Source organism: Rhamphochromis longiceps, linkage group LG20 (genome assembly GCF_057381845.1).
Source record: "Rhamphochromis longiceps isolate RC_006_pf linkage group LG20, R_longiceps_female_GT1.1, whole genome shotgun sequence".
Classification (NCBI taxonomy): Eukaryota; Metazoa; Chordata; class Actinopteri; order Cichliformes; family Cichlidae; genus Rhamphochromis; species Rhamphochromis longiceps.
Genome location: NC_140576.1, coordinates 20842799 through 20870013, shown reverse-complemented (window position 1 = coordinate 20870013; position 27215 = coordinate 20842799). Strand labels below are relative to the sequence as shown.

The 27215-nt window shown below is 40.1% G+C and overlaps 1 protein-coding gene across 4 annotated transcripts; it reads right to left on the bottom strand.

Annotated features, from left to right (window-relative positions):
• Nucleotides 1-584: 584 nt before the first annotated feature.
• On the bottom strand, nucleotides 585-27029 carry LOC146645209 (protein-serine O-palmitoleoyltransferase porcupine-like). 4 transcript variants are annotated; one of them, XM_085394433.1, is made up of 14 exons: nucleotides 26910-27008; nucleotides 25713-25881; nucleotides 24786-24922; nucleotides 22996-23188; nucleotides 14839-14882; nucleotides 13506-13687; nucleotides 13290-13420; nucleotides 11861-11986; nucleotides 11259-11359; nucleotides 6519-6595; nucleotides 5810-5873; nucleotides 4585-4670; nucleotides 2974-3084; nucleotides 585-1113 (listed from the first exon to the last, which is right to left on the bottom strand). In XM_085394433.1, coding segments are annotated over exons 2-14 (1356 nt in total). In that variant the 5' UTR covers nucleotides 25715-25881; nucleotides 26910-27008; the 3' UTR covers nucleotides 585-1011. The 4 variants fall into 4 exon arrangements, with proteins under 4 accessions (XP_085250559.1, XP_085250558.1, XP_085250561.1 ...); XM_085394432.1 differs by having other exon boundaries at nucleotides 26784-26969; XM_085394435.1 differs by lacking the exon at nucleotides 25713-25881 and having other exon boundaries at nucleotides 26910-27029.
• Between the last annotated feature and the right edge of the window lie 186 nt (nucleotides 27030-27215).

Below are 27215 nucleotides of genomic sequence, written 5' to 3'. Positions count from 1 at the left end.
AATTATTGCCATCAGCTTTTGCAGGTGTCAAATGAAAGAGAAAATGTAAGTTTCTGCAGATGCGAGGAGTGGTCAGCAGAGTCCAACAGGATGCATAGGACTTTCCACACCCTTGGAGCAGCTGCCTGCTGCTTGCTGCCTTACTGTTGATTCATAGTAACACCTTTGGTCGTACTGACCACAAAAAGCACAAACGATTCATGAAACACTTTATTCTACACCATTTTAAGCTTTTTATATCCACCCCACACCAACAACCAATTGAGAATGACCAATTAGTCTAACAAGAATTACTTTTTACAATTTGTCTTACTGGTAAATTATGGAGATGGTGAAAAAGATAATGGACTCAATGTCCTGTTATCTCTTAAAGATACTGGAAATGATCCTGAATTGTTTGTTATGTCCATCAGGTGACCTGCTTTTGATTGGTAGGGTAAAATGTCAGGTAAAGGTGCGCGTACAGCAGCTCATTTTCAGTTAATTATCTGAACCTCTAGTAGCAGAGAACCTTATTTTCAGTTAAGTGAGTGAAACAAGATCCAAACTATAAATATGTTAAATAAATATACACTTTTTGAAAATTATTGTATTTAGCATTTATTTAAAAATGTATAAAAAACACAAACACAAAAACAACAGCAGTAAAAAAAAAAAAAAAAGGAAAACATGACAAGAGATTTTAACAAAGCTACATTTCATTTTCTTCACATGATTAGAAGCTGAAATGTATTTGGACCTGCACATGTCAAAGGTCATTCATATGAACGGGCCAGTTTCTACTTTTCATTTTACTAATCCTTTAGAGACCAGTCATTCTTTCAAACAGGCCGGAAAACTTGTTTGGAAACTCATTGACATCTTTGAGAATCACCACAGCGCACACACCGTCATCCCCCTGTGCCAACGTCCTTCCCACTTAAGCATATCTCTGTCTTTCATAATCAGAAAACAGTCTGGTATACACTGAAACAAAGGTGTCTGTCAGCCTTTTCATCGGCCCAGACAACATTATTTAATTAAACAGTAGAATACCCAGGAAGCAAACACAACCCAGTGGCTGGCCCAGTTCAGTTCAGACCACCTCTGGATGGTGTGGATGGCTGTGAAATCCTGAAAACAATAACAAACATGGACGCTGTTAGTCCCTGCACAGCCCAGGGAATCATACACAAGGTACACATGTGCATTAGGAATTTGCATGCTGTCAGCTAAATGTCCACATGCAACCAGAAAAGGTCAAAGGGTAATTCCTTCTCAAATTAAAATGGCCCTGCTACTCAACTTTCTCCAATGTGCATAAAAAAATATCCTTGGTTTGAACAAATAAATGGTAAATGGACTTATGGCTCTTATATAGCGCTTTTCTATTCTGAGCAATCATAGCACTTTACATTCACCCATTCAGAAATTGTCACTATAGTTGTCTTTTGCAATGTGAAGTTTATTATGAGCATTAGTTGGCTTTAATTTTTTCCCATATTTTAACTAGCCAATACTAGAGATGGACCGATCCGATATTACGTATCGGTATCAGTCCGATACTGACGTAAATTACTGGATCGGATATTGGAAAGAAATAAAAAAATGTAATCCGATCCATTAAATATAAAAAAGCACCTCACAAAACTTGCGACACGGTGTAACTCGGCTCATAACCGTAGCACGTCGGAGCAGTGTGCTCACATGATAGAGCGGCTGTGTGTATTTATAGCCTCGCTACCAAACCAGCATTTCATCTCCGAGGAAGTGATCCCAGAGAGAAGTAAAGCAAGTGTGTAAGTTCATCTCTGAATGTTTGTAAGGCATTCCCACTTAAGCTTAACAACCAATACCTGGAGCGAGTGCCCCTTCTTGCTGCTATTTCAATCGTGAAACTGCTTAATGATCGGCTTTTCTGTCGGGAATCTGTGTCTCTTGTTTGTTTTTGGCCCACTTTGCACCAGAAAGAGGAAACCAGCGGCTGAATAACAGCAGCACGTTTAACCTTGATAAGCTGTTGTTAGAATTTATTTAATGTTACTTTCTACACCAGGATCTTTTTCTACGCAGTTGATGGCTGGTAACTGTCCAGGGGCGGATCTAGCAAAGTTTAGCCAGGGGGGCCGATAGGGCATGAACAGGGAAAATGGGGGCACAAAGACATACTTTTCTTTCTTATTCTCATTTAAAATGTCTAGCTTTTAATAAATAATTATCTGAATCTTACACCCAAAGTTTTAATCTTATGTAAAATATATAGAAGTCCATTACTGTATATAGTAACTGTTAAGTCTAATATACCCTAGTAAACTATAGTACTTTTTCCTTTGGGAAGATGCCATCTGTGCAGTCTACAGTTCTGTTGAAGGAAGATGTTGAATCTATTTAATTATTCTTGAAAAATTATTAATTTCTGTGCATTTTTTTTTTCCACACTGCATCAAATTAAAGTTGATTAAGTCGATTAAGCATCACGAAGTGGAGGTTGGGGGGTGGTTCCCTATTATTATTTTTTTTGCTGGGAGTTTGCAACCCTATTAGTTAGGTTGCTTAAGTTAGGTTGCTTAAGATTTCTGCTAAGTACTCTTTAAAATACCAGAATAGCCTGAAAATTGTTTGATTGACCATGGTTTAAAAACTTTTTAAAAATATATATAATGTATGAAAACTTGACTGCAATCATGTTCAACCATTCACCAGATTTTAAGGAAAATCAGAGTTGGTTGAATGAAAAATATTCTAAAAAAATGTGCTGATTTGAGACACAATTTTCACCACAGAATTCAGTTTAAAGCAATCAGACCATTAAAAATAATGAATGTTCTGCAAACAATTACAATTATGAGAAATATTCAGTGAGAATATTCAGTGTTATTATTGTATGAAAGCTGTCACTTGCTTTATTTCCAAACTGAGACTGGGTATAAATTTGCACTCTGTCATAATATCTTCAACATATACAGGTGGGGTTGGCCCTCATGGTGCTCTTACCTCTTCTACCTCCTGTTCATCAACTCCTGGGTCAAACATGGAGCCTAGGTAAGTGAGATGGAAGATGGCCAGCAAGCTGAAAACCAGGTTCAGCAATATCACCCAATAATCCTATAGACCGCAGAGGAGAGAATAAAAGACAAAAGAAAAAATAGAGACAAAAGTTGCATGTTCTCCGTCAATCTACTCAATATTAAGAAATAACAACTTGCTAACAATGACTGTTAGTGTTCTATTCTATGGTTTTTTATGCATCTTTGCTTTGACTACATTGACAGGATGGAATCGTTCTCATGATAAAAAAAATGGTGCCAATCAGATGTTTTTCAGGTGTTTTTTAATGGATCAAAATGTGATGGTGCCTTTCTGTTTTCATGGTTTGGGGCGGAGCCTCCACTGTGTTTCACAGCTGACCTCCTTCCTACATACTGATCACTATTTGAACCAAAAATGTCACATTTGGATTCATCCATTCATCAGTCCTGTTACCACTAATTTTCAGTTTAGTTCTTATGTAACTGTAATCCACGGGCTTTTCATCTCATTCCCTGGCTGCCTCAGTTTCACTGGGACCATGTCCTGAATGGACACACTGCACATAATGCTGAGACGTGGCAAGCTAACAACAGCAAACAGTTTTTTGAAACAGACGTTTGGACTAGAAAGGTTGAAGACTCAAAATAATATAAGTACAAAAGTTCTAGAGTCACATGATTGAGAGTAGCTTGTGCAGACTTAGTGGAGGGCTGTGTGCAGGAATGTGGGCGTGAACCAGGGCAAGGTCAAATAACAGTAAGTTCTCACAAACAGTTGCTGCCTGGATATGAAACTAGATGACGGGAAATGAAACAGCTAGTGTGTGAGAAGAAAATATTGAGACAGGCAGGTGAAGCACCCAAAATGCAGGAGGAGGAAAGCGACAAGAGGTTGGGACCAACTTGTGTGCCAACCAGGGAGAGCTAAGTCTAGACCAGGGCCCTCCCCAATGGTTTTCTGACCACTCAGAAAGCTGATTTTTTAATATTTAAGTTTGTGTACGGCTAAGTTAGCGCACTCTTCCAGAAGTCGGCTACAGCTAACTGCTTGCAGACTGTGAACTGAAGAGATCCATGTACATGTATGGTTTTGAACTGCTTGAGGCAATAAATCTATTGAATTTGAATTGGACTGGTGCTCTCTTTATCTTTATCTCTCTTTATCCTCGAGAAAAAGAACGTGCAACACAGGCTGCTAGTGACATTGAATTTACATACAAGACACAACTTAAAATGAGTCTTCTGTTATGTGGTTCATCTTTTGATTTTGTTGTCTGTTTGTGCTTGAGTGATTCATTAGTCAGTTTCAAATGGCCTAATGACCAAAAAAAAAGAAAAAGGATTATTTGGAGTTATTCAGTTACTTTATTGCCCTGTTTATCTTTGTTGTTCTGTGTTGTTTAGCTGTGCAGCACTTTGAAGTCACCTTTTTACACTGCACATTTAAACACAACACAGGTTAACCAAACTTTGGCTCTGCATCTATGTCTGTCTGTTTGTGTCTCTGTGTGTGTCTGTGTGTGTGTTTTGTTTTTCACTGTCTCCATCTGTTAGCTGAGTAGGGATGAAGCTGTACCTTTTTGTGCTGATGGGTGCAGTCAGAGGCACAAGGCCTAGACAGGATACAGGCACTGAAGATAGAAGCAAGCCTCTTTCTCAGAACTGAGGATGACAAAAATAATCAGTTACATTAAATTAAAAAACTTTAAACATGAAAATGTAAAAAAGGAAAATAGGAGGGGTCCACAAATCTGACTTTCTACCACTAAATGAACACAATAGAGCGACACGACGAGTGCTCCAATTACAGAAAACAAAGCAAAAGAAAAATCAAACATTCCCTCAAACAGCCTTTGGATCACAGCTGTCCCCTGCAACATGCAGATTCCCGGACTACTCTGGATGAGTAAAGACAGATAAACAACTAAATTCACACGAGCTTGTTCCTCAATGTGGATCATTATCTGTCATTTGGATATACTGAGAAAGCAATGTTAATCAAGACCAAATCATATGCAAAGCATTCTGTAATTTATTCAACCTCCTAAAAACACAGCATAAACTGCAGTATAACTAATGCATGTAGGCCAAGTAGAAGGTTCCACTTCACTCAGAAGTCCATACAGCATGTCAGTGTATCCATCCAAACAAAGGTACACTAAAAACACAAATGCATTCTGTTTGGCCAAAGACTAATGACACTGAGTACGGAAGGTGCAGGATAATAGTTCACATACAGGATAAAAGACATGTTATCCCCTCATGTGGTTAGTTTTCCGAAGTGGAAACACCTGTGCGGTACAGATAGAGGGGGGACTCACAGCTGTCGACGACTTTGCCACAAGTTTTAGTCATGGTCATTATGCATATGAAACACAAGACTTTAGATTACGTGTAAGAAATGCACTGATGCTAAGAACTTTTCTGTAATTAACAGAACATAGCACAGTCTGTGCCCTGTTTATTTAATTCTGTGTAACGTTTCAATATGAAATCAATAATATTTGTTTGTTTTTTTCATCTTTCTTTGAAGAGATCAACTGAATTTACAGAGATCAAAGTCAGTGTCCAGTTTGCACGACAGTGCAATAAAAACATTTTTGTCACTAAAATCTAAGAATGACTGTGACAGATAATTGAGGCAGAACTTTTCAGCCCTGTTGACGATCCTTAATAGAAATCTATTAAGCAGTTCTTCAGTGTTTGTGTGTGACCTGGGTCACAACAGATCACATCATGTGTCACTTGTTCCACTTTCACCAGCGAATCACTCTTCTGTGTGAGCACAGAGTTATCCATACCGTGTTCAACATATGTGATGAATCCAAGTGAAAGCAGAACAGCTCCCAGGTGGAAACTGAGACCCTGGAGAAGATAATACAATTAGGTTAAGCAGTAAACTACGTACAACTAGTGGAACAGAATGGTGTGTATGTGTAAGTTTGGTGATGGAGTTTTTATTATGAATGAATGATGTATTTTTATGAATTATTATGTCTATTTTTTATGCTAAAGGACAACAGATGGAAATTAGCCCTTGGCTATAATCTGGTATGTTTACATTCATGTAATTTTTTTTTTACATTTATGTTCATTAACATGCACTGTCCTAAATAAAATAAATAAATAAAATAAATAAATGTTTGGGGTCCACTTGGGGTACCTGTGGTCATTTTTGACAAAGACTTCTATCACCAGTATTTCAACTTTCAGAAAATCATTTTAAACAAATACCGTCATATACCAAACACCTCAGTGAAATGTCATAAGGTGGACACTGCCCAAGCCTAGTGACCTGGTTGTTCAGTGAAATCTCACACACAGTGGGTAATAGTGTATGTATTATTGTAGGGTCTGCCTTATAATATAAAGCACCTTGAGGCAACTGTTGTTGTGATTTGGTGCTATATAAATAAAACTGAATTGAATTAACAGTGAAGTTTAAGCATGGATTTAGTATACTGTATAGACTCTGGATACAAGTGTTGAAGTGTGCATCATCTTACTAACATGCAGTAAGGCGCTGGCTGTGTATGTCACCAGGATAGCTGGAAAAGTTCCCAATTTCATGGCGTTTTTAAAGACATCTGAAAAAGATGGAGAACAAACCACAATGAACTCACTGAAAACAACATTATGACAACATGGTGCTCATACAAGATCACCTGCTGCTCCCTTTACGGCTCATCAGAACGGATCATCTGCTCAAACGATCTCTATCGTCATCCTCCTCTGTCATACCAGCCCTCTGCATGTCCTCCTACACGATCCACGAATCTTCTCTAAGGTCTTCCTCTTTTCCTTCTGTCTGGCAGCTCCACCACCACCATCATCATCATCATGATCATTTCTTTAACGTATCCACTCGCCCTCTGAACAGGCACTTCCATCTTCAATTCACGAAACACTCCTGACACTCATCTTCATCCACTCCTCCTCCGCTTTGAACGGTTGATCCCAGAATATTAAACTCCTCCACCTTCACTACCTTTGCTCCTTGCACGTTCCAATTTCCATTTCTCTCCCTCTAATTCACACGTGTTTTCTTGCTTCTGTTGACTCCCCTCTTCTCTCCAGCACATACCTCCCTTTGCACGCTACTCTGACTACAGATCAGTGTTATCTGCAAACGTCATATCCCCACAGACTCCTGCCTGGGCTCATCTGTCAGCCTGTCCATCACCACTGCAAATAAGAAAGGGCTCAGAGCAGATCCCTGACATAATTGCAGCACCACCTTGACTCCATCTGTCACTACTGCACACCCACACATGTCCAGGACCACCCTCACATACTTTTCTATCACTCCTGACTTCCTCATACAATACCACAGTGCCTCCTTTGGTACAACATGATCTGTGTTCTCTGTACTTCTCCAGTGACACTCTGCTTTATGCCTCTGTAGATACTCTGCACATCACTCATGTTCTTGAACATAATTTCTCAGGTATCCTCTCACTCTCTAAGATTGTGTTTAACAGTCTCCACTATGGGGCTGCCACAAACGATTATTTTGATAGTCGACTAGTCACCGATTATTTTTGCGATTAGTCAACTAATCATATCATGTATCCGCTTATTGCACCAGCATGCATCTGCTCTTATATGACTATCATTAGCTTACAGCTTTAAGTGTTTAAGGTGCGTGCTAACTAAAAATAATGACAAGATGGTAGTTTATTAAATTTTAATGAAATTTGCAGATTGTTTCAGTGGAGTTTAATTAACTCAGCGGTCTGCTCCTTGCTTTCTAAAATATAACAGGACACCGGAGTATATTCTCGAGCATCTCACACCTCTGATAATCAGTTATCTGCTTGACGTTTATTCAGCTGTGTAAAAACTATAACTTTAATCTCAGCCAAACAGATTTACTCAGGAACAAATAAAATACTGAATATAAGTGACTTATATATCATGTTTAACCTGAGTAGCGAAAAACGGCGGTGGGTTTGAAAACGATTTGCCGGGAGTCCGGTGTTCTCAGCGGCTCTAGTGAGCCTTGAACCCCGGCTAGCTATCGAGCTGGTGGGTAACAGACGTCTCCGAAAACGTCGGAGCGCTTTTGAAAATATGATAAACTGAGCAGATATTTTAAGTTTACACAGATAAATTCTCGCCTGAAAATATGTTAAACATTTATTTTGTGACCCAGAAAGAATAATAAGAGTAATATTAAAACTGCTGCTGCCATCTTCTGTTTCAGTCCGTTATTACACTCTTAAATCCTACTACTTATTCCTGCGTCTTTTGGGATCTTACAAAGCTTCAAACGAGGCGTCGACTATTAAATCAGTCGTCGACGATTTTGATAGTCGACTAACCGTGGCAGCCCTACTCCACTATCTCTTAGACATCGCCATACCTCCACAGGTATGTTGTCTGTATTACTGTAGGGTCTTTACCTTACAGTATACAGTGTGCTGAGGTGACTGTTGTTGTGAGCTGGTGCTATGTAAATTGAATTGAACTGAACTGAATCTGGACCAACCACCTTTGCAGTTTTCATGCTCACGAGCTCAATCTCTCTGCCAATCCACAGGTTCTTTTCTCTTTCCTTAGTGTTGAGCCTCATATTCAACCCTCCAGAAACCTTTTCCACATCAGGGCTCTAGAGTCTGACCAAATTTTTCGATGGTGCCACTAAAAAAATCTTAGGTCACACTGGTCTAGCTGTTCGAGTGGGGGGGAAAGTCTCCGCAACCCTGAAAGTCTCCCTGTGGTCAACAACAGACACACATTATGCCCCTATCGTGGTATAAACCAATCAGAGATAGTCAGGGGCGGGACCTCTCTGATTGGCCTTGGTCCAGATATTCCTGTAGTACTTTGTGTGTAAGTTCGAAAGTGCAGGTGCCAGGTGGATAGAGAGAGGTGAGTAGCTTGAATAAAGCGATAACAATTCATTAAATCTGAATCGACTTTTAAATATAAATGTATTTTGCCAGAAACGCCAGAATCTCAGGTTAAAGCTCACAAAAGTATTTCAACAACCGCCAAACAGCAAATGAGAGCAGGTACACAGATTTCACACAATGACATAAACACAGAGCGGACCCGACGCATCAGAATCAGCTTTGTCTTTCTGGGCTTTCTCACCCAACGGCCTGTACACGGACACGCCCTCGGGGCTGAAAGCCGACAGCTCACAGATTCTGATATGTCCCGCTTTGTGTTTACGTCTTTTTTGTGCTAGATTCTGAGCTGCAGGTTTTATCTCTCTCCAACCAAAATTCACTGAACCAGCAGCAAAAGAATATCCAAACTATGCTTCACATTTCATAAATGTCGTCATTAATCTTCTCTTACTTTTGCTGTTTTGCTTCCACCACGATAAAAATCAAACTTCATGCACAGCTCTCTCTCTCTCTCTCTCTCTCTCTCAGTGTACTTCAAGAACAGTTTCCCATCTCAAATCTCTGTTTTCTGCATTATTCATTCGCTTAGTACCCATCAGTGCACCGTTGTTTACAGCACTGTCGGCCGCTGTCTTCTTCCTTTTTTTTTTTTTTACTTTTAACTTGGAACTTTTAACTTAATTTTTTAACAAAATTGAATTGTATCAAATCGGGACCTCGTGAATCGTAATCGAATGGATTATAGAAATCAGTGACGATACCCAGCCCTAGTGAGCAGCCTAGGCCTGACAGAAGTGGATGTAGCTGTGGGTAATGAGAAAAGATAATAAGAACTATTGATAACTTTTTTGTTAAGGCCTAATTCATCTGAAATTCATAGCCAGTGCTCTGACACGGAGCCATGAACGCTGAACAAGCACAGTGTATCCAAAAACACGATAAACGCACGGCCCAAGTGTCCCCTCTACCCACTGCTGCAGGCAGCGGCAAAACAGGTCATCAGAGGGGGCCGATGTGATAATTAAATTTAACATTGCCTACAATATCACCAAAGAGTGCCAACGCACTTTAAGCACAAGCACTTTTTCAGTAACTTATCTTTCTTGTAGAAATGTGCTCCAAATAAAGAACTTTGTATTGACAAGATTGTTAATTAATCATTTACAAATCAATATTGTCTGTATGGACAGCAATTTCCCCCCCAAAAGTGCACATGTAAAACTGCTGTGTTAAGCGATGCGGTTGAAAAATTTGGGTGCGCCTAACTTTTTTGTGCTGGTGGGCATCAAGGTGCACCAGTGCAACCGTGGCAAAAAGTTAGTCTAGAGCCCTGCACCTCTTTTTACTGTACGCTACTCCTGTATATTGTATTCATGTCATTTTTTCTTTGCCAGCTTCTTTAAATACTCTTCTTTCTCATTCCAGCACAAAGTCTCCTTGTCTACTTCCCAGAGGTTCCATCAAAAACCTCCTCTGCAGTTTCCCTCAGGACTCCAGCTGTACTTTCCTAGTCATCTGTAACTCTTCACTAACACTCAGAGCCTGTCTTAATCCTCTTAAACCTAGCCAAGGAGTTAACAGAAACCCAGAGAGATATATTAAGAATAATATGTTGTTACTAAAACCTCTAAATGTTCATCACTCAGTAACAGTGTTAGTTGTTGTCCCTGCAGTAAGAGGCAGGCCTGTGTTCACTGAGCCTGTGAACAACTCCAGTAAGGTTCAAGTTACACCTTTTAATAAAAGCTAGAGTTAAGCTAACTAAGATCTTGTTTGCTGTTATTTCTGTTAATTAGATATTGTATCTTTCAAAGAAATTAAAAGACAAACATTGATTTTATATATATATAGAAACAAATGTAACAATTGACAATACTCTCAGTACTTGTTTATGGTGCCTCTAGTCCATAGGTGTCAAACTCTGGCCCGCGGGCCAAATTTGGCCCGCAGCCTAATTACATTTGGCCCATGAAGCCATACCAAATTACTATCAGAGCTGGCCTACTGGTATTATACAGTTAATATATATATATTGTTTAGTATTAAGCTTTGCTTGTTCCATATTCAGTTTTTCAGCAAAACTTGTTTGAGTCCATAAGAAAAGATTCATTCTTATATCTAGAGGAAGATTTTTTTTTCAATAAATATTAGCGTTAGCCCGCGACTTTGTTCCAGTTTTGAATTTTGGCCCACTGTGTATTTGAGTTTGACACCCCTGCTCTAGTCGCCAAAGATGGTTCACATTCTACAGTTCTTTCATTGCTGCAATTCCCTTTCAGTGTGTACACGCTAGAAAAGCCGTCTGCTTCTGCTTCTGTCGGTTCAACAAATTTTGGCATCCTTAAATTCGACACTCTGGAAAGTTTAACAGACAGAGAAGATTGAGACTTACAGGTTTTAAGCCAGCGAGACATGGGGATGTTCCAGCATGTAACCACCATCACCATGGAGCGAGGGATTTCCACACTGAGAGGCTTCACCACTTTCATATCCCTGCACAGCACGCACGCACACACGCACACACACACACACACACAACTTGTTTTTTTCCACTTTTTAAAAAAATTTTGAATCACAGTCAGATTTCTAATGTGAATCTTCTTGGACTGGCACCGAGTCAGTCTCCGGCAGCATGTCATTCTTTGTGTTGCTACTAGCCTGCCTTGTTATTCCCAGTTGCTTTGTGCAAGACTTTTCTTCCCTTCTTCAGGAATCTTTGTTTGTCCGCTCCAGCTAGAATTGTCTTAGCAACGTTTGGTTCAAGCAATCTGGGGCATTTTGCTGTGCAGAGCCTGTTGCACTATACTGCTATCATATAATAAGCTAGATTGGAAGCCTGCCATTACACCCAATGATGCTCTTCAATTCTGCCTTGTTTTACAGTAGATTATTCTAGAGGGTTGAAAAACTTGACTGTTGATTAAACAGTTTCCAGGATGAAAAGAGCAGAGCAGCTGATAGCAGATCAGCTAATCGCAGATCAGCTAATCTTACCATCTTGTGTTGTCTTTATCTTCAGTGAATCCTCCTCCGGCCAGCATGCTGGTGCCTTCGCTCAAGTGACCCACAAAGTAGTTACTGAAGTGGAAGGACACTGCATTCTCGTAAGCATGCAGCCACCTATGCAACACACCACAATCAAGTCACATACACACATCATCATTAAATAATCTCTGGCTGGCACACGACAAATAATTACAGCAATTCACGTTAAAGCCAAATAACTCGAGCAATCAGACTTCTAGTGCTAGTTCTCACCCAGCAAGTTATTCATTTCCATAAAACTGGACTACTCATCTGCTGATCTCATATTGCTTCCTCTTACGACACTATGATTGATACACCGACGTCATTTTTTTTCTTCAAGCATGCAGATAATCTAAACAACTCGTACACCTGAGTCACTGTATGTAAGAGCTCCTTATCAAAGCAATGGGAATAAGACAAACCGGAATTAGCCAGCTGCACAAACAGATATGCAAAAATGTTTTGGATAACAGTGTATTCAGTTCATAACTGTAAAAAAGAAAGACTAGCAATGGAGCACAAATAAAATAAAAACAGTATTAAAATAGAATAAAACATAATTATTTAATCCATAGTCTAATCATTTAAGGTTTAGATCATAAATGGGGTTAAAAGTCATACATCACGGATCACATAACAATTACAAATACAGACACACATATCTATCGAGTGTCACAGGATTGTTCTCATGACCAAGATGTTATGATATTTTGACTTACTGTGTGACATTTGTTCCCGTTTATAATCTAAACCCTCTAAGATTAGACTCCTCAGTAAACACTAAACTGGCTGTCTTCTCATCAGAGCTCCTCATCACATTCTGTCCGATATTTTCCTGGGAAAGTATCCCTACTTTGCACCATTCTGTTGATTAATCGGCCCTATTGAGTTTAATATAAGAAACGGTGCATCATTTTTTCCCTTTTTATTTTCACAGCTGCCAAATTTCATCTGTCTCTGTTAAACACTTCTATTACATTTGATATGAGTATGATATGCTTGTGTGTCATGCCTTCATTTCGGTGTCTGAAATCACCAGAAGGAAGACTCTCAAGTCATACTAATTAAAACCAGTGCAGATGCATATTAGCTTCTAATCTTCTGTATAACAAACTGAAGATATACTGTTATGTGTGTGAGAAGACAAAGACTACAGTGCCAATTTCAAGAAGTGAGAAAAGTATGACACTACACTATGATACCATCATCAGAACATGACTAAATAGTTTCTATACTTGGGAATTTGAACAAATGTTAATACTTGGGGCAAAGCCTTACCTTTCTCAAATGTATCTTGGAAGCAGAGAAAGAAAGACAGACAGTATAGTGTCAAAGCAGTGTAGTGGAACAGTGCTCTGGGTGTAAAAAGAGCAACGATTGAATTAAAATCTCTTACTTCTTTGTGACAGAGTTTCCATGGATCGGGATGAACCACGGGAAAAGGTATGGGGCAATACAGGTGGAGATTAGCAAACAGATCTGACTCTTCACTAGACTGCCGCTAGAGGTATGCAGCCACAACCAGCTCTGAAACCCAAATCCATCATTACCATCACAGTGCCATACAGGACTAGAAAGCATGCAGATTAAGGTAGAACTGGCAGTTACTCACAAGTTTTGTGCCTTCAATAACATTCTTATAACTGGAGAAGCTGATCCAAGGGCCAAAGACGGCAGTACCCACAAAGAAAATATAGCCCAGGAACTCAGTTGGCGAGGGCAGGCTGCTCAGTGCACCTCTGTCCAAGTCAAAGGCCACAGAAATGGCCTTCATGGCCACCACCATCTGAGAGCCTCAAAGAGACACAAAAATAAAGTAATTTGTTACCATTACAGGATACTACATTCACATTTTATGAGGAATCACTTCCTCATAGAAGTCACTATTATAAGCTAACATAGTCTGAATATAATCTTATTAAGAGTAAAAGGTGTCTGCTGTGAGGCTTGATCTATACATTACAGATGTACATATATATGACCAATATACTATAGTTCACAATGGTCATTTTTTCAGTCTATGAGCTGCATCATATATGTGCTATCAAGTCTTTCTAACATGTTGGACTGAGCTTTCATTTGCTGTATAGGTATTAGGGGCATGAATGCCATGGTAATTTATCAAACTGTTCTTTTTCCAAGGTAGAGTCTAAAGCATACAACTTTAATTACTTTAAAAACAACAACTGGGTGCACAAGTTTTATTATGAATTAATCAGGATTTTCTCTAAGCTACACCAGGTTGAAAGTATACATACATCTGCACTAATACTTGGACCTCAACCAGATGCTTTTTGGTAGGCACCGCACCAATTTCTCTGTGGCTCACTGGAGTCCTAAAGCTTTAGACATGTAACCCTTTGCATACTGACTTTGTTTCTCAGCTGTTTCATTACATCGTAGCAGGAAATATTGCTTTTTGAGATCTTTTATCCTCCTTCACGTTTTCAGACAAGACCTATTTATTAAGTGACGTCTTGACTTAGCAGATGTGGCTGTAATCAGACATTCTGCATTTACTCAGGCTTTGTCTAATATTAAAAATGTGTTTGATGATATGAAACCTAGGGAAAAATGTTTTCACAGCATTTAGCCTGTATCCATTTTAAACCCTGTGTGGACTAGAGGAAGTCATACTTATCCCCCAAATTAAAGATCTATGCTATACAGATTCCAACCTGGAAAAGGGGGTTTAAAGAAATAATTTAAAGACATAAATTACAATGATACTCATGCCCATGATGACTGGGTGTAAATATAATAATAATAAGAAGAAGAATATATTTAATTTGTTGCCATACAAGGTTGACGTACAGGGAACAAAAGATAAACAGTACAAAGGCTAAAATAAACCTTTAAATGTTTCTCCAAGACACAAAATGAAAATTGCAAAAAAAATTACAGAAGATTAACTAGGAACAAAAAAAAATTGATGTAATATTTACCTCTTATTTTGTGCCAGGTCACCGTGTCAATTAAATGCAACTCTCTAAAAAGAAGAGGCAGAAAAGTAACATGATAAGCCATCAATGCTACTCTAGAAGCTGGACAGTGCAGCACTAAAGGAAATGAATTACTAAATTATTATAGGAATTGCAGCTCCTAGATAGACATGTACAACTGCTCTATTTGTCTCTAAGTTTAGGCATGAGAACTCAGACTGCAACTGTACTTTTCATCATTGACAACTGCTTTAAATAATGATGGTGTATTAAAAACCAAGACTATATTAAGACTATATTTAGCTGGAACACATCCAGTTTACAAGGATATACTTATTAAAATGAAATAAAATCTCACCACAAGGAAAACTTTATCTGCTCTACAATGTTTCAACAGATAGGTCACTTATTACCTGTGTAGTGTTGTGATTTCTGTAATCGAATATTATGGTGAACAGTACTGAACACTGCACTGAGGTCTAAAAGGACAAGCACAGAGAGGAGTCCACTGTCACGGGCCATGAGAAGATCATTTGCAACCTTCACTAAAGCTGTTTCTGTGCTGTGGTGCATCGAAATGCTGAATTAAAGTCTTCATATAAATCATTCCTCTGCAGATGCTCTCTTAGCTGTTTGACAACTAACCTTTCAACAATGTTTTTAACTAAAGGGAAGGTTAACATGAAAACATTTCCAAACACACTGACCTCAGATGTTTGGTTTTAGCTGGACCCTAAGATAAGACACGGCCTAAGACTGCAAGACTCTTTCTTTTCACAACTCTACTGTAAGAGTGACGTTCACGTTAAGATTAGCTGCAGCTTCTTCTTTACAAAAAACAGCACTTGAGCCTTCTCAGCTGTCTGCTTGGTTCTCCTTTTATCGATAGCGAGTCTCCTGGTTTGCACACTTGTTGTAGGTGCACAGAGAAATATGGCTGCTGCAGAAACCAGATCTAGGTTGGTTGACTTGCCTGCACAGGAGTGCACTGTCTGAGTGCACACTTATTATATACAGGCAGGGGTGGGACTTTACTTTGATGGACAGACCATGCAGCCAATCACATTCAAAGACATTATGTGAAAGAAGGAAGGGGGCAGATGTTCAAAAGACAATAAGTGTGTTGGTACAGGCCAGGTACACAGAGAGATTTAAATGCAAGCGTGTTGAGAAAAAATGAAGAAACAAGTGAAAACGTAAACTCTGTATGCATCTGGATGCATTTCAGTGATAACCTCAAACCTGAGTGTAGAATTTATAAAATTAGGACCTAGCTGAAGTGATACCCACTTTTATTTTCAGCAATTTTCCATTATGAAGGACAAAAAGTTTCAAACTTGTAAAGGACTTAAACCTCATGTAAACCCAGTAGTAGTAGTAAATGTATAAAATGCGTAAATATAGTGTATAAAAGTAAAGTTTTATGAAAACAGAATAAAAAAACTTGCTACCTTGATAAAGACTAAATTCACAGTTCAGTATTGAATATTACATAAAATAAATTATATAAAAGTGTCTGCAGAAATATGTAGCACAGAGCCATGGCTCAGTGTCTACGTGTCTAAATGAATGTGTGCATGATGCCATTAAAATTCTTAACTTGGTTGATCTGCTGCTCACCACAAACAAGCAGATATTTTTGACTTTTAACTGTATTTTCACAAGTTTCACAGCGTTTCCTACTGACTTGTTATAATTGCTGGCGGTGTCTTGTAAATAGTGTTGGACGTAATCCCATTTTTCAGTAATGCATAGGGATGGAAATAGATGAAAAAAAAATTAGCAATTCCAGTTCCATAATCACTTATCGATTCTCACTGACTCTGTTTTGAGAGTAACTACCATTACGAAGCATCAATAAAAAAGACATTTGTGCAAACTAATTGCACAGCTGTAGGTCAAAAAAAAAAAAGGTTACTCAAAAAACTAATTATTTCACATATTAAATAGAACACTTTTATTAAAAGCTTTACTGCAGAACAATCAGTGGTGGATGGAGCAGCTACAAAGTTTGTTTTTCCTTCACGTCAGAGTTTGTTAATCAGGTGCTTGGATGAAGGACTCCCGATAGTGTTTCCCAGTAAAGGTTTTAATGGTGATCACAGGAACAGCACTGCTGTTTTGGATTAGAAACACGTTTTGTTTCACTCAACCTGAGCTCAGTAACGGCTCCGTCTCTTTGCTCTTCGTGGTGTGTAAACAGACTCCGGCTCCATGTTTAACTGTGCCAGGAACGTCATCACTGCTACTGTTATGTTATCAGTCTGTTTGCCGAAAACTGCGGGCTGTGTGGGCTCAATGTTGTCAGACTTTTTGTTCACACGCTGCTCCTAAATACATTTCCATTGCAGGTCTATTTTTAGTTGCTAATGTGGGTGAAACACTCGTGTTTACATTGTTAAAGACATCGGCGCTACAGAGCCGTGCATTACACAAAGGAAAGAATTTGTGTCGAGAATTTTTTTTTATCAAAGTGCACCCAGGACAGAAGCAACACATTATGCTGCTAAAACACCTTCAGCTCTTTGCAAGCATCTGCACAAACAGCATGGGTAGCTGAGGAATAGAGCAGGTGATCTACTAATTGGAAGGTTGGTGGTTCCATCCCTGCTCCAGTCTGCATGCCAAAAGATAAGACACTAACCCTCTCCAATGCTACTTACGCGTAGAAAAATCTTGTATAAAGTGTAGAGGTAGAGTAGAAAAGCAGTCCATTTATCATGCTAACACAACCTAGCCAAGAACCCAGAGTGATGTTCAAGCTGAGTGAATGCCAACCCCAGCCCAGCCAGCCATGAACTTCACCAGGTAACAAACTGATGATCAGTCAGGTTGCAATCTCTGTTTCTACTGGCTCATTTTTCTAAAGTAGCATCACCGTGCCGATCACTTTAAAATCTTTCGGTGCTGTTGGCTTCCTGTTCATACCCAAATACTGTATCCTCATTAGGATATGGATTTGTGTTTGTGTGGGTTTGTAGCCCAAGGTGTATACAGTTACATGGTAATTATGCCCATATGGAAAGGATATATATAAATCTTATAAAGTTTGTATCTGTCTTGTGTGAAACTTGTATGAAAAGCATACAAGAGTGAAAACAGATATAAGATCCCTTGAAAAAGTATATAAATGAAACTTGTATGTTTTGGATACTTATTAAAACAATATATGAAAGTAATGAGAAAGTGGCCACTTTCATGAGTAAATCATATAAGCCTTATATGATTCACTATATGAAGTAAGCCACATCTTATGCAAGTCTTTTATAAGTTTTTTCTATTTCTTTTCCATATGGGTGTGACATGTGTTTCAGGTCATTCTAAAGAGAATTGAGAAATCAATGTAACAAGTAGTGTAGCAAATTACTTTCTCCAACAAGTAACATACTGTATTACTTTTAAGAACACACTGAGCTCCACATATCAGTTCTTACATTTAAAGTGGGAATGCTCTCCAACCATTCAGAGAGTAATTCAGTTCATCCATCCATCCATTCGCTTCCGCTTATCCTTTTCAGGGTCGCGGGGGGCGCTGGAGCCTATCCCAGCTGTCATAGGGCGAAAGGCGGGGTACACCCTGGACAGGTCGCCAGTCTGTCGCAGGGCTAACACACACAGGGACAGACAACCATTCACACTCACATTCACACCTAGTGACAATTTGGATTAATCAATTAACCTATCCCCACAAGCTGCATGTCTTTGGACGGTGGGAGGAAGCCGGAGTACCCGGAGGGAACCCACGCAAACACGGGGAGAACATGCAAACTCCACACAGAAAGACCCCGGCCTGATGTTGGAATTGAACTCAGGACCTTCTTGCTGTGAGGCAACAGTGCTAACCACCGTGCCACCGTAATTCAGTTCAATTCAATGTAATTCAATTCTATTTAAAATGTCAATAAAGGGCTATTCTGTTCATACAGCGTCAAATCACAACAACAGTTGCCTCAAGGACCTGAACTTGCATACAGTGGCTTGCAAAAGTATTCGGCCCCCTTAAACTTTTCCACTTTTTGTCACAAACATGAATCAATTTTATTGGAATTCCACGTGAAAGACCAACACAAAGTGGCGGACACATGAGAAGTGGAACGAAAATCATACATGATTTCAAACATTTTTTACAAATAAATAACTGCAAAGTGGAGTGTGCGTAATTATTCAGCCCCCTGAGTCAATACTTTGTAAAACCACCTTTTGCTGCAATTCCAGCTGCCAGTCTTTTAGGGTATGTCTCTACCAGCTTTGCACATCTAGAGACTGAAATCCTTGCCCATTCTTCTTTGCAAAACAGCTCCAGCTCAGTCAGATTAGATGGACAGTGTTTGTGAACAGCAGTTTTCAGATCTTGCCACAAATTCTTGATTGGATTTAGACACCAGACAGGTCAGGGATAAAGTTATTGAGAAATTTAAAGCAGTCTTAGGCTACAAAAAGATTTCCCAAGCCTTGAACATCCCACGGAGCACTGTTCAAGCGATCATTCAGAAATGGAAGGAGTATGGCACAACTGTAAACCTACCAAGATAAGGCCGTCCACCTAAACTCACAGGCCGAACAAGGAGAGCGCTGATCAGAAATGCAGCCAAGAGGCCCATGGTGCCTCTGGACAAGCTGCAGAGATCTACAGCTCAGGTGGGGGAATCTGTCCATAGGACAGCTATTAGTCGTGCACTGCACAAAGTTGGCCTATATGGAAGAGTGGCAAGAAGAAAGCCATTGTTAACAGAAACCCATAAGAAGTCCCGTTTGCAGTTTGCCACAAGCCATGTGGGGGACACAGCAAACATGTGGAAGAAGGTGCTCTGGTCAGGTGAGACCAAAATGGAACTTTTTGGCCAAAATGCAAAACGCTATGTGTGGCAGAAAACTAACACTGCACATCACTCTGAACACACCATCCCCACTGTCAAATATGGTGGTGGCAGCATCATGCTCTGGGGGTGCTTCTCTTCAGCAGGGACAGGGAAGCTGGTCAGAGTTGATGGGAAGATGGATGGAGCCAAATACAGGGCAATCTTGGAAGAAAACCTCTTGGAGTCTAGAGACATACCCTAAAAGACTGGCAGCTGGAATTGCAGCAAAAGGTGGTTCTACAAAGTATTGACTCAGGGGGCTGAATAATTACGCACACCCCACTTTGCACTTATTTATTTGTAAAAAATGTTTGGAATCATGTATGATTTTCGTTCCACTTCTCACGTGTACACCACTTTGTATTGTTCTTTCACGTGGAATTCCAATAAAATTGATTCATGTTTGTGACAAAAAGTGGAAAAGTTTAAGGGGGCCGAATACTTTTGCAAGCCACTGTACTTGCTTGTACGTATCTGGGACAGGCATTTTGCTGATGAAATGCTGCTTTGGCAGCACATAGCGCAGCTCCATTAAGTTTTGTGAAGCATTTTTGCAATTTTTAATGCATCAGATTATCAGACATTTTTATTTCTTAGGCCAGGACAGGCTCAGTATTGGGCTTCTTGGCTAGGTTGTGTTAGCATGATGACACAACCTAGTATCAGTATTGGGATACTGTACATCCCTGGTCAGGATGAGATTCAGAGTGTGATTAAAACAATCAGTGGGATCATGTACACTTTGAGAGAGGCCAATCAACTCTAATAAAAAAAAAGTAACATGTTGCATTGACTTTCATTTTCAGCATCTACATGGATGCTAAAAAATGCCCACAATAATTATAAGAAATCTGAGTACAGGCTAGGAGGACCATAGATGACAACAAAATTGTTTTTTGACTTTTTGCATTAGAGTCAGGCTTTTAAAAAAAATCTAACTAAATCTAACTCTGCCTGGGTCTCTGATAAAGCCATCTTATAACATAACAGGGGGTAGCCATTATTTTGTACATAGTCTATCAGTGTTTAAGAGTATGGATTAAAAGCAGTTCATCTTGATAACATATGTCCCCTTATTGGTATGTGAAGTCAGAGGACACACAGGAAGAACACAGCAAGAAAACAATCACCTGGATTATTTTCAGACTATTACATGGAAAAGTTGAGAAAAAAAAACATCTTCAACTGACTGAAATTCTGTACAGCTTGGGCCTGTTTATTTGGATTGAAACGGCTGTATTAGGCTCCATGTAAATGTAATTGCAGGCTCAGCCAGCACTGTGAGATAACAGCTACAATCTTCTTGCCTTCTAAAAAATGTTTCATTTCATGCTGTACCACATAGTTCTTTTATTATTACATAATCTTCTTCATTAGTGACATCTCACTGATGCTATTTATTTTGTTACAGAGCTTTGGGCCCCATTACAAAGTTGAAGGTTCAGTCAGGTTAAGGTCTGCATCACTTTGAGATCATTGTCCAACTTGAGCTGTCAGACAGACAGCCTAACATATGACTCTAGAATACTTGAGTGCTCATGTATTATGTTTGGTTTTCTCCAAATGTGACACTGTGCGTTGTGGCCAGACGTCTGCACTTTGGTCTCATCGGCCCAAAAGATGTTGTTGAAGTCTTGTGATTTGTTCAGATGCAATTGTACAATCCTAATCCATGCTGCAATGTTCTTTTTAGAGAGAAGAGGATTTTTTCCTGGCAAACCTTCCCAACAAGCCACACTTGTTCAGTATTTCTCTAATTGTACTGTCGAGAACTTTAACAGTTAAGGTGTTTGCACACCAAGTGTGATGAAAAAAAAAACCCTGTGAAATCCTGCAGTCCTGAACATGCAGCCTGCAGAGCAGCAGAGTCGTCTGCACTTCCTGAGCACTTTGGGCCTGAGCCTAACTGAATTTTGCTAGGACCGTCCACTCCTGGGAAGACTGTGACACTTGTTAAGAGCACTTGATTGGCATCAACTGACTTAACTTAATTACTATCTTATTTATAAATTTGTATGGAAGTTCTAACCCTTACTGCTTTCATACTAATTATGAGAACTCTGTTGATTTACTTCCAATCCCCTCTGTCTGCATAAAAGCAGTGTTGGAACACACTGTGGTACCATACCCTCATGAGCATCAGTTGAACAGTATTGTATTGCAGAAGGTAGTGTGATGGTGCAAGAATGGAGAGGAAAAAGGTGATTAACAATGGAAGAGAGACAGACCATCATAACACTGTCGGTCTGTCCTACAGAGAAACTGCAAAGAAAGTCAAGGTGTCAGTGAGTCCAGTTTGCTTCATCATCCAAAGGCTCAGAAACAAAGTCTGTAGACCCAAAGACACAACTGAATCAGAGGCCAAGTTACCAGCTGTGTGATAGGCGGCTGACAGGACAACAGCTTCAAGCAGCTTAATAGTGGTCGTAGTAAGAAAGTCTCAGTTTCAACTGTGAAGAGAAGACTTTGAGCTGCAGGTTTGACAGGACGAGTTGCAGCAAGAAAGCCAGACGTCAGAATAAGACAAAGAGGCTTGGCTGGGCCGTGAAACACCACCATTGGACTACTGAAGACTGGAAGAAGGTATTATGGACTGATGGATCAACATTTGAAATCCTCGGTTCATCACACAGGATCTTTGTGTGTGGCATCAACGGTCAAACATGGAGGAAGAAGTGTGATGGTCTGGGGCTGTTTTACTGGATCCAGGGCCAGTGACTGTACAGAGTGAGAGGCTCCCTGAACCAAAACCACAGCATTGTGCAGCACCATGCAGGACCCTCTGGTATGCACCTAGTTGGTTAGGGATTCATCCTACAGCAACATAAAGACCCAAAACATAGATCCAAGCTGTGCCAGAACTACCTCAGGAACAAAGAACAAGGTGGTGAGCTTGAAAACATGGAGTCCAGCACAGTCTCCAGACTTAAACCCCACCGGGCTGATTTGGGATGAACTGGACAGAAGAGTTTCCAGCTGTAATTGCGTTTTTGTATTATGCTTTCATTACAGAGTGCAATGAGACATTAAACAGCGTAATATTTAATAAAAAAAAATTGGAAGAAATTAGTGTGTTCTAAAACTTTTGACTGGTATTGTATGTGACACTGGTTTGGAAGGTAAGCAAAACTCTTTGTTATAAAAAAGCTTTCAAAATAAGGAGCAGCCAACAAGTTACAGAGCGTTAGCCTCCAGAGGAGTGCCCTACTGTCTACTGCCAGCCTTTTCTCTGTGCAAATGTTTAGAAAACACTGAGGAGCAATTTTCCTGGTACAAAAGTGTTTTTGTCTGCGTTTCTCACCCTGTTAGGATATAGATAAGGACGACACCTGAGACGAAGAGGCCGTGGCTGCTCGAGTGTCGGCAGAGCAGCAGAATAAAGTAACAGAGAGCAGTGAGCAGCAGAATCCACTGCATGTGCTGCTCAAAGAACAGGAAGAGGCCAAACATCCCAGCCAGCGCTGACACTACATGTTTCACAGTAGACACCACACCTGAGGAAGCAAAGCAGGACGCACTTAGAAACGTAATCACAAGTAGCCTGTTGTTGTTGCAGACACTGCAGTGCATAATAAAGTTAAACATGGTCACACAAGGTTTTAATTTTTAATATTTTAAAATAATTTTTAATAGCTAGTCTGAGGCTCTAAACAAATCAAAACAGCAATAAGCTTATTTCTGACTAATGCTGAATATATATATGTATCATCTCACTCAATGTTTTTTCTTTATTTTTATTACTTTCGACATTGTAGATACAAACTGAAGACATCATATATATGAAGCAAGATATATGGAATTATGTAGCAAAAAAACCCCCTGATAAATAATTCTAAATATGTTTTATATCACAGATTCCTCAAAGTAGCCGCCCTTTGCTTTGTTGACAGTGCTGCAAACCCTCTGCCTTCTCTCAGTGAGCTTCATGATGTCGTCACCTGAAATGGTTTCACTTCACAGGTGTGCCTGTCAGGGTTCATTTGTTGCCTTCTTAATAAGGTTGGGACCATCAGTTGTGTTGTGCAGCAGTCAGGTTGGTACACAGCTGACAGCCCTATTTGACAACTGTTAGAATTCATATTATGGCAAGAACCAATCAGCTAAGTAAAGAGAAACAACAGCCCATCGTTACTTTAAGAACAGAAGGTCAGTCAGTCCAGAAAATTGCAAAAATGTTGATTGTGTCCCCAAGTGCAGTTGCAAAAACCACCAAAACTGGCTCACATGAGGACTGTCCCATGAAAGGAAGACCCAGAGTCCCCTCTGCCACTGAGGATAAATTCATCTGAGTCACCAGTCTCAGAAACCACAAGTTAACAGCAGCTCAGATTAGAGCCCAGATAAAATAAGGAGAGTGATGGAGTGCACCAGATGGCCTGACCTAAACCCAGTGGAGATGATTTGGGATAAGATGGGCCGCAGAGTGAAGGCAAAAGGACCAACAAGTGCTCAGCATCTCTGGGAAATCCTTCAAGACTGTTGTTAAACCATTTCAGGAGACGACCTCATGAAGCTCATGGAGAGAACGCCAAGAGTGTTCAAAGCAGTAATCAAAGCAAAGGGTGGCAAATATCGAGGAATCTAAAATATAAAACATGTTTTAAGTTATTTACACATGTGTTCATTCATAGTTTTGATGCCATCAGTGAGAATCTAAAATGTAAATAGTCATGAAAATAAAGAAAAAAACATTAAAAAGGAAGGCGTGTCAAACTTTTATATGCACACACACAGACACACACACACACACACACTCGTGTGAAATAAGTGACTATTCCCCTGTCATTACCCTTAACTGGTTTACTGTATTTACTTGTATGGATGAAGATGTTTACATTGGCACTTGTGTTTTTGTTCCTCCCAGTGTGTCAAAAAGGCTGGAATATTTAGAAAACTACTTGTCATATGATGATTACATTTTACAGAGAACATGTGAAACATACATGTCCAAACTTTAAACCATAACATTTTCAGCCAAATCACAGGTGGCTGAGCAGAAGATGTTCTGCAGCTCTGACTACCCATTTGCGTCCAGCGATAACTGTAATCAGCAGCTGGGACGTGTGCTCCTGTGCAGCGAGTGAAGCTCACCCAGTGTGAAACAGAGTCTGCAGAGCAGGCAGAGTAGCAACAGCCTCCACACCTGCTGGAGGCCTTGCTGGACAGTAATGAGACCGCAACTCTCAACCAGCTCCTGCCACACCTCCAACCTGCTGGGAATGTCCATCCTGCACACACAGACAGACACAACACAGCAATATCACAATATGTTCACAAAGGTCAAAGAGTCCGAGTGCTGTTTTCAGTGCTTGGCTGTAATGTTTCTGTAGGCTTTACACAAAAACTGCACATGCGCATTAACAAAATGGATGGATGGAGGAAAAAGTAGGTTTTTTGTTTGGTTGGTTTTTTTTTTAACATGATGACTTTTAATCTGATTAGGAAAACATTCTTTCTGTAAGATTAGTCTAATAAATTTGTTGGAGATGTTTCTGTCACTCCGGCCCCCTCCCACCGTCCAAAGACATGCAGTTTGTGGGGACAGGTTAATTGGATAATCCAAATTGCCACTAGGTGTGAATGTGAGTATGAATGGTTGTCTGTCCTTGTGTGTTAGCCCTGCGACAGACTGGCGACCTGTCCAGGGTGTACCCTGCCTCTCGCCCTATGACAGCTGGGATTGGCTCCAGCACCCCCCGCGAACCTGAAAAGGTTCGGATGGATGGATGGATTTTTCTGTCACTAAATTCGATATTTTTAATGTGGAGCCACCTCAAACAAGGAGAATGTTTGACTGCAGCAAATCTTCCCTAACCAAGCTTTAACAACATCAGGTGACATGGGCAAAGAAAATATTGGCTTGATAAGCCTAGACAGACTTTCTATTTTAGTTTGTAGGATTCGACCAAAAACAGTGATGTCTCTTTGCAACTGTTGGCATTTTTCTATATTATTCATAATATTCTTCTCCTTGGACACTGCTTTATCTTTAGAAATATCCCCAAATATTTCACTTACATTTTTAACCTTTACGTTATACAATGGCTGCAGAGTTAAGATTTCATCCATCCACCCATTCGCTTCCGCTTCTCCTTTTCAGGGTCCCGGGGGGCGCTGGAGCCTATTCCAGCTGTCATAGGGCGATAGACGGGGTACACCCTGGACAGGTCGCCAGTCTATCGCAGGGCTAAAACACAGAGACAGACAACCATTCGCACTCACATTCACTCCTGCATTTATCTATATTCAACTGTAACCCTAAAGCTTTAAAACAGTGTTTATAGTTCTTAATGATGCTGAAATTTGATTTGTTTTCTTTTTTAAAATAGTATCATCAGCCAACTGACTTCCCGTTACATTAATCGCGTCTACTTCGCTGTTTGCAATGAAAGTACATAACATCTAAAAAAAAAAAAAAAAAAAGAAATCTTCTTTCATTCAGTAAATCACTCCAGACAATCAGATCCTAAACGAGTCGTATGCTATTGTGTATTGTGTATGTCGTCCTCTCAACAAACCTGATTGATTCACAGATTTATTGATGAAAGAGCTCTTTTTAATCTGGCAGCAATCGATACGGCAAGAATTTGATAATCTGCGTTTAACAGTGTAATTGGCCTTTAATTATTTAAAAGGCCAGGTTTAGGAACTTCTCCAGGTTTATGAATTAAAGTAATCAGTCCTGGTTTCATTGGGCGCTTCTTTCTCTCTGCAAAAAGAAATATCTCCACACATTAAGCTTCTTAGATCTTTCCAAAGAAATCGATCAAAATGAGCCGTGAGCCCATCTGCACATGGAAAAGTATCTAAGACCATCTTGGAGTGAGAAAAAAGAAGTGAGTGAGCTTGATGGCTAAGAATGACACGATGGTTCTGACTTTATCATCCACGAAGGTTACTGACTACTGTGCTTTATGTGACAGTGATGACAATCGGCCGCACGCACTGCAGCCTCGCCGAAAGTTACTCCAAAGCGACCGTTTCATTACTGGATCATCCGAAGGTCCACGGAGACTGCACTAAGAAACTGGCCTACAGGAGCTAGCCGCACACGTCATCCAGCAACAACTAGCTTTCATGTTCACTTACCTCCGTTAGCTCTGCTGCACCAACCTTTCCCACACGTAACAACAATTTGAGGTGGCCTGCAGGTGGCGCTAGCTCTGCTAAATCAATTCCAGCAATCCGGTTCGGAAGGTCAGAGAGCGGGCTCACCTGAACTGTTGAAGCACAGCCAAAGACCCCAGATCCAGGTCCAACCAGCTGGCGCACGGAAACAGCTCCTCTACTCTTCTTCGTCTTCCACACTTTCCTACTCATTCCCGTCTTCCAAACCGTTCCTTCACTGCCCCCTGCTGGTTTTACGGCAGCTTCTTCAATGCGTATCCTCCGTTCCTCTCAGCGGCTCTTCCAGTCGAAGACACGTGACCAGAGGAGGCAGCAGGCATTTAACCAAGCTAGGAAGCCTCGGCAGCAGTCTCTCCAGACCACGCAAACAACTAGAGAAATAAGAGCTACAGT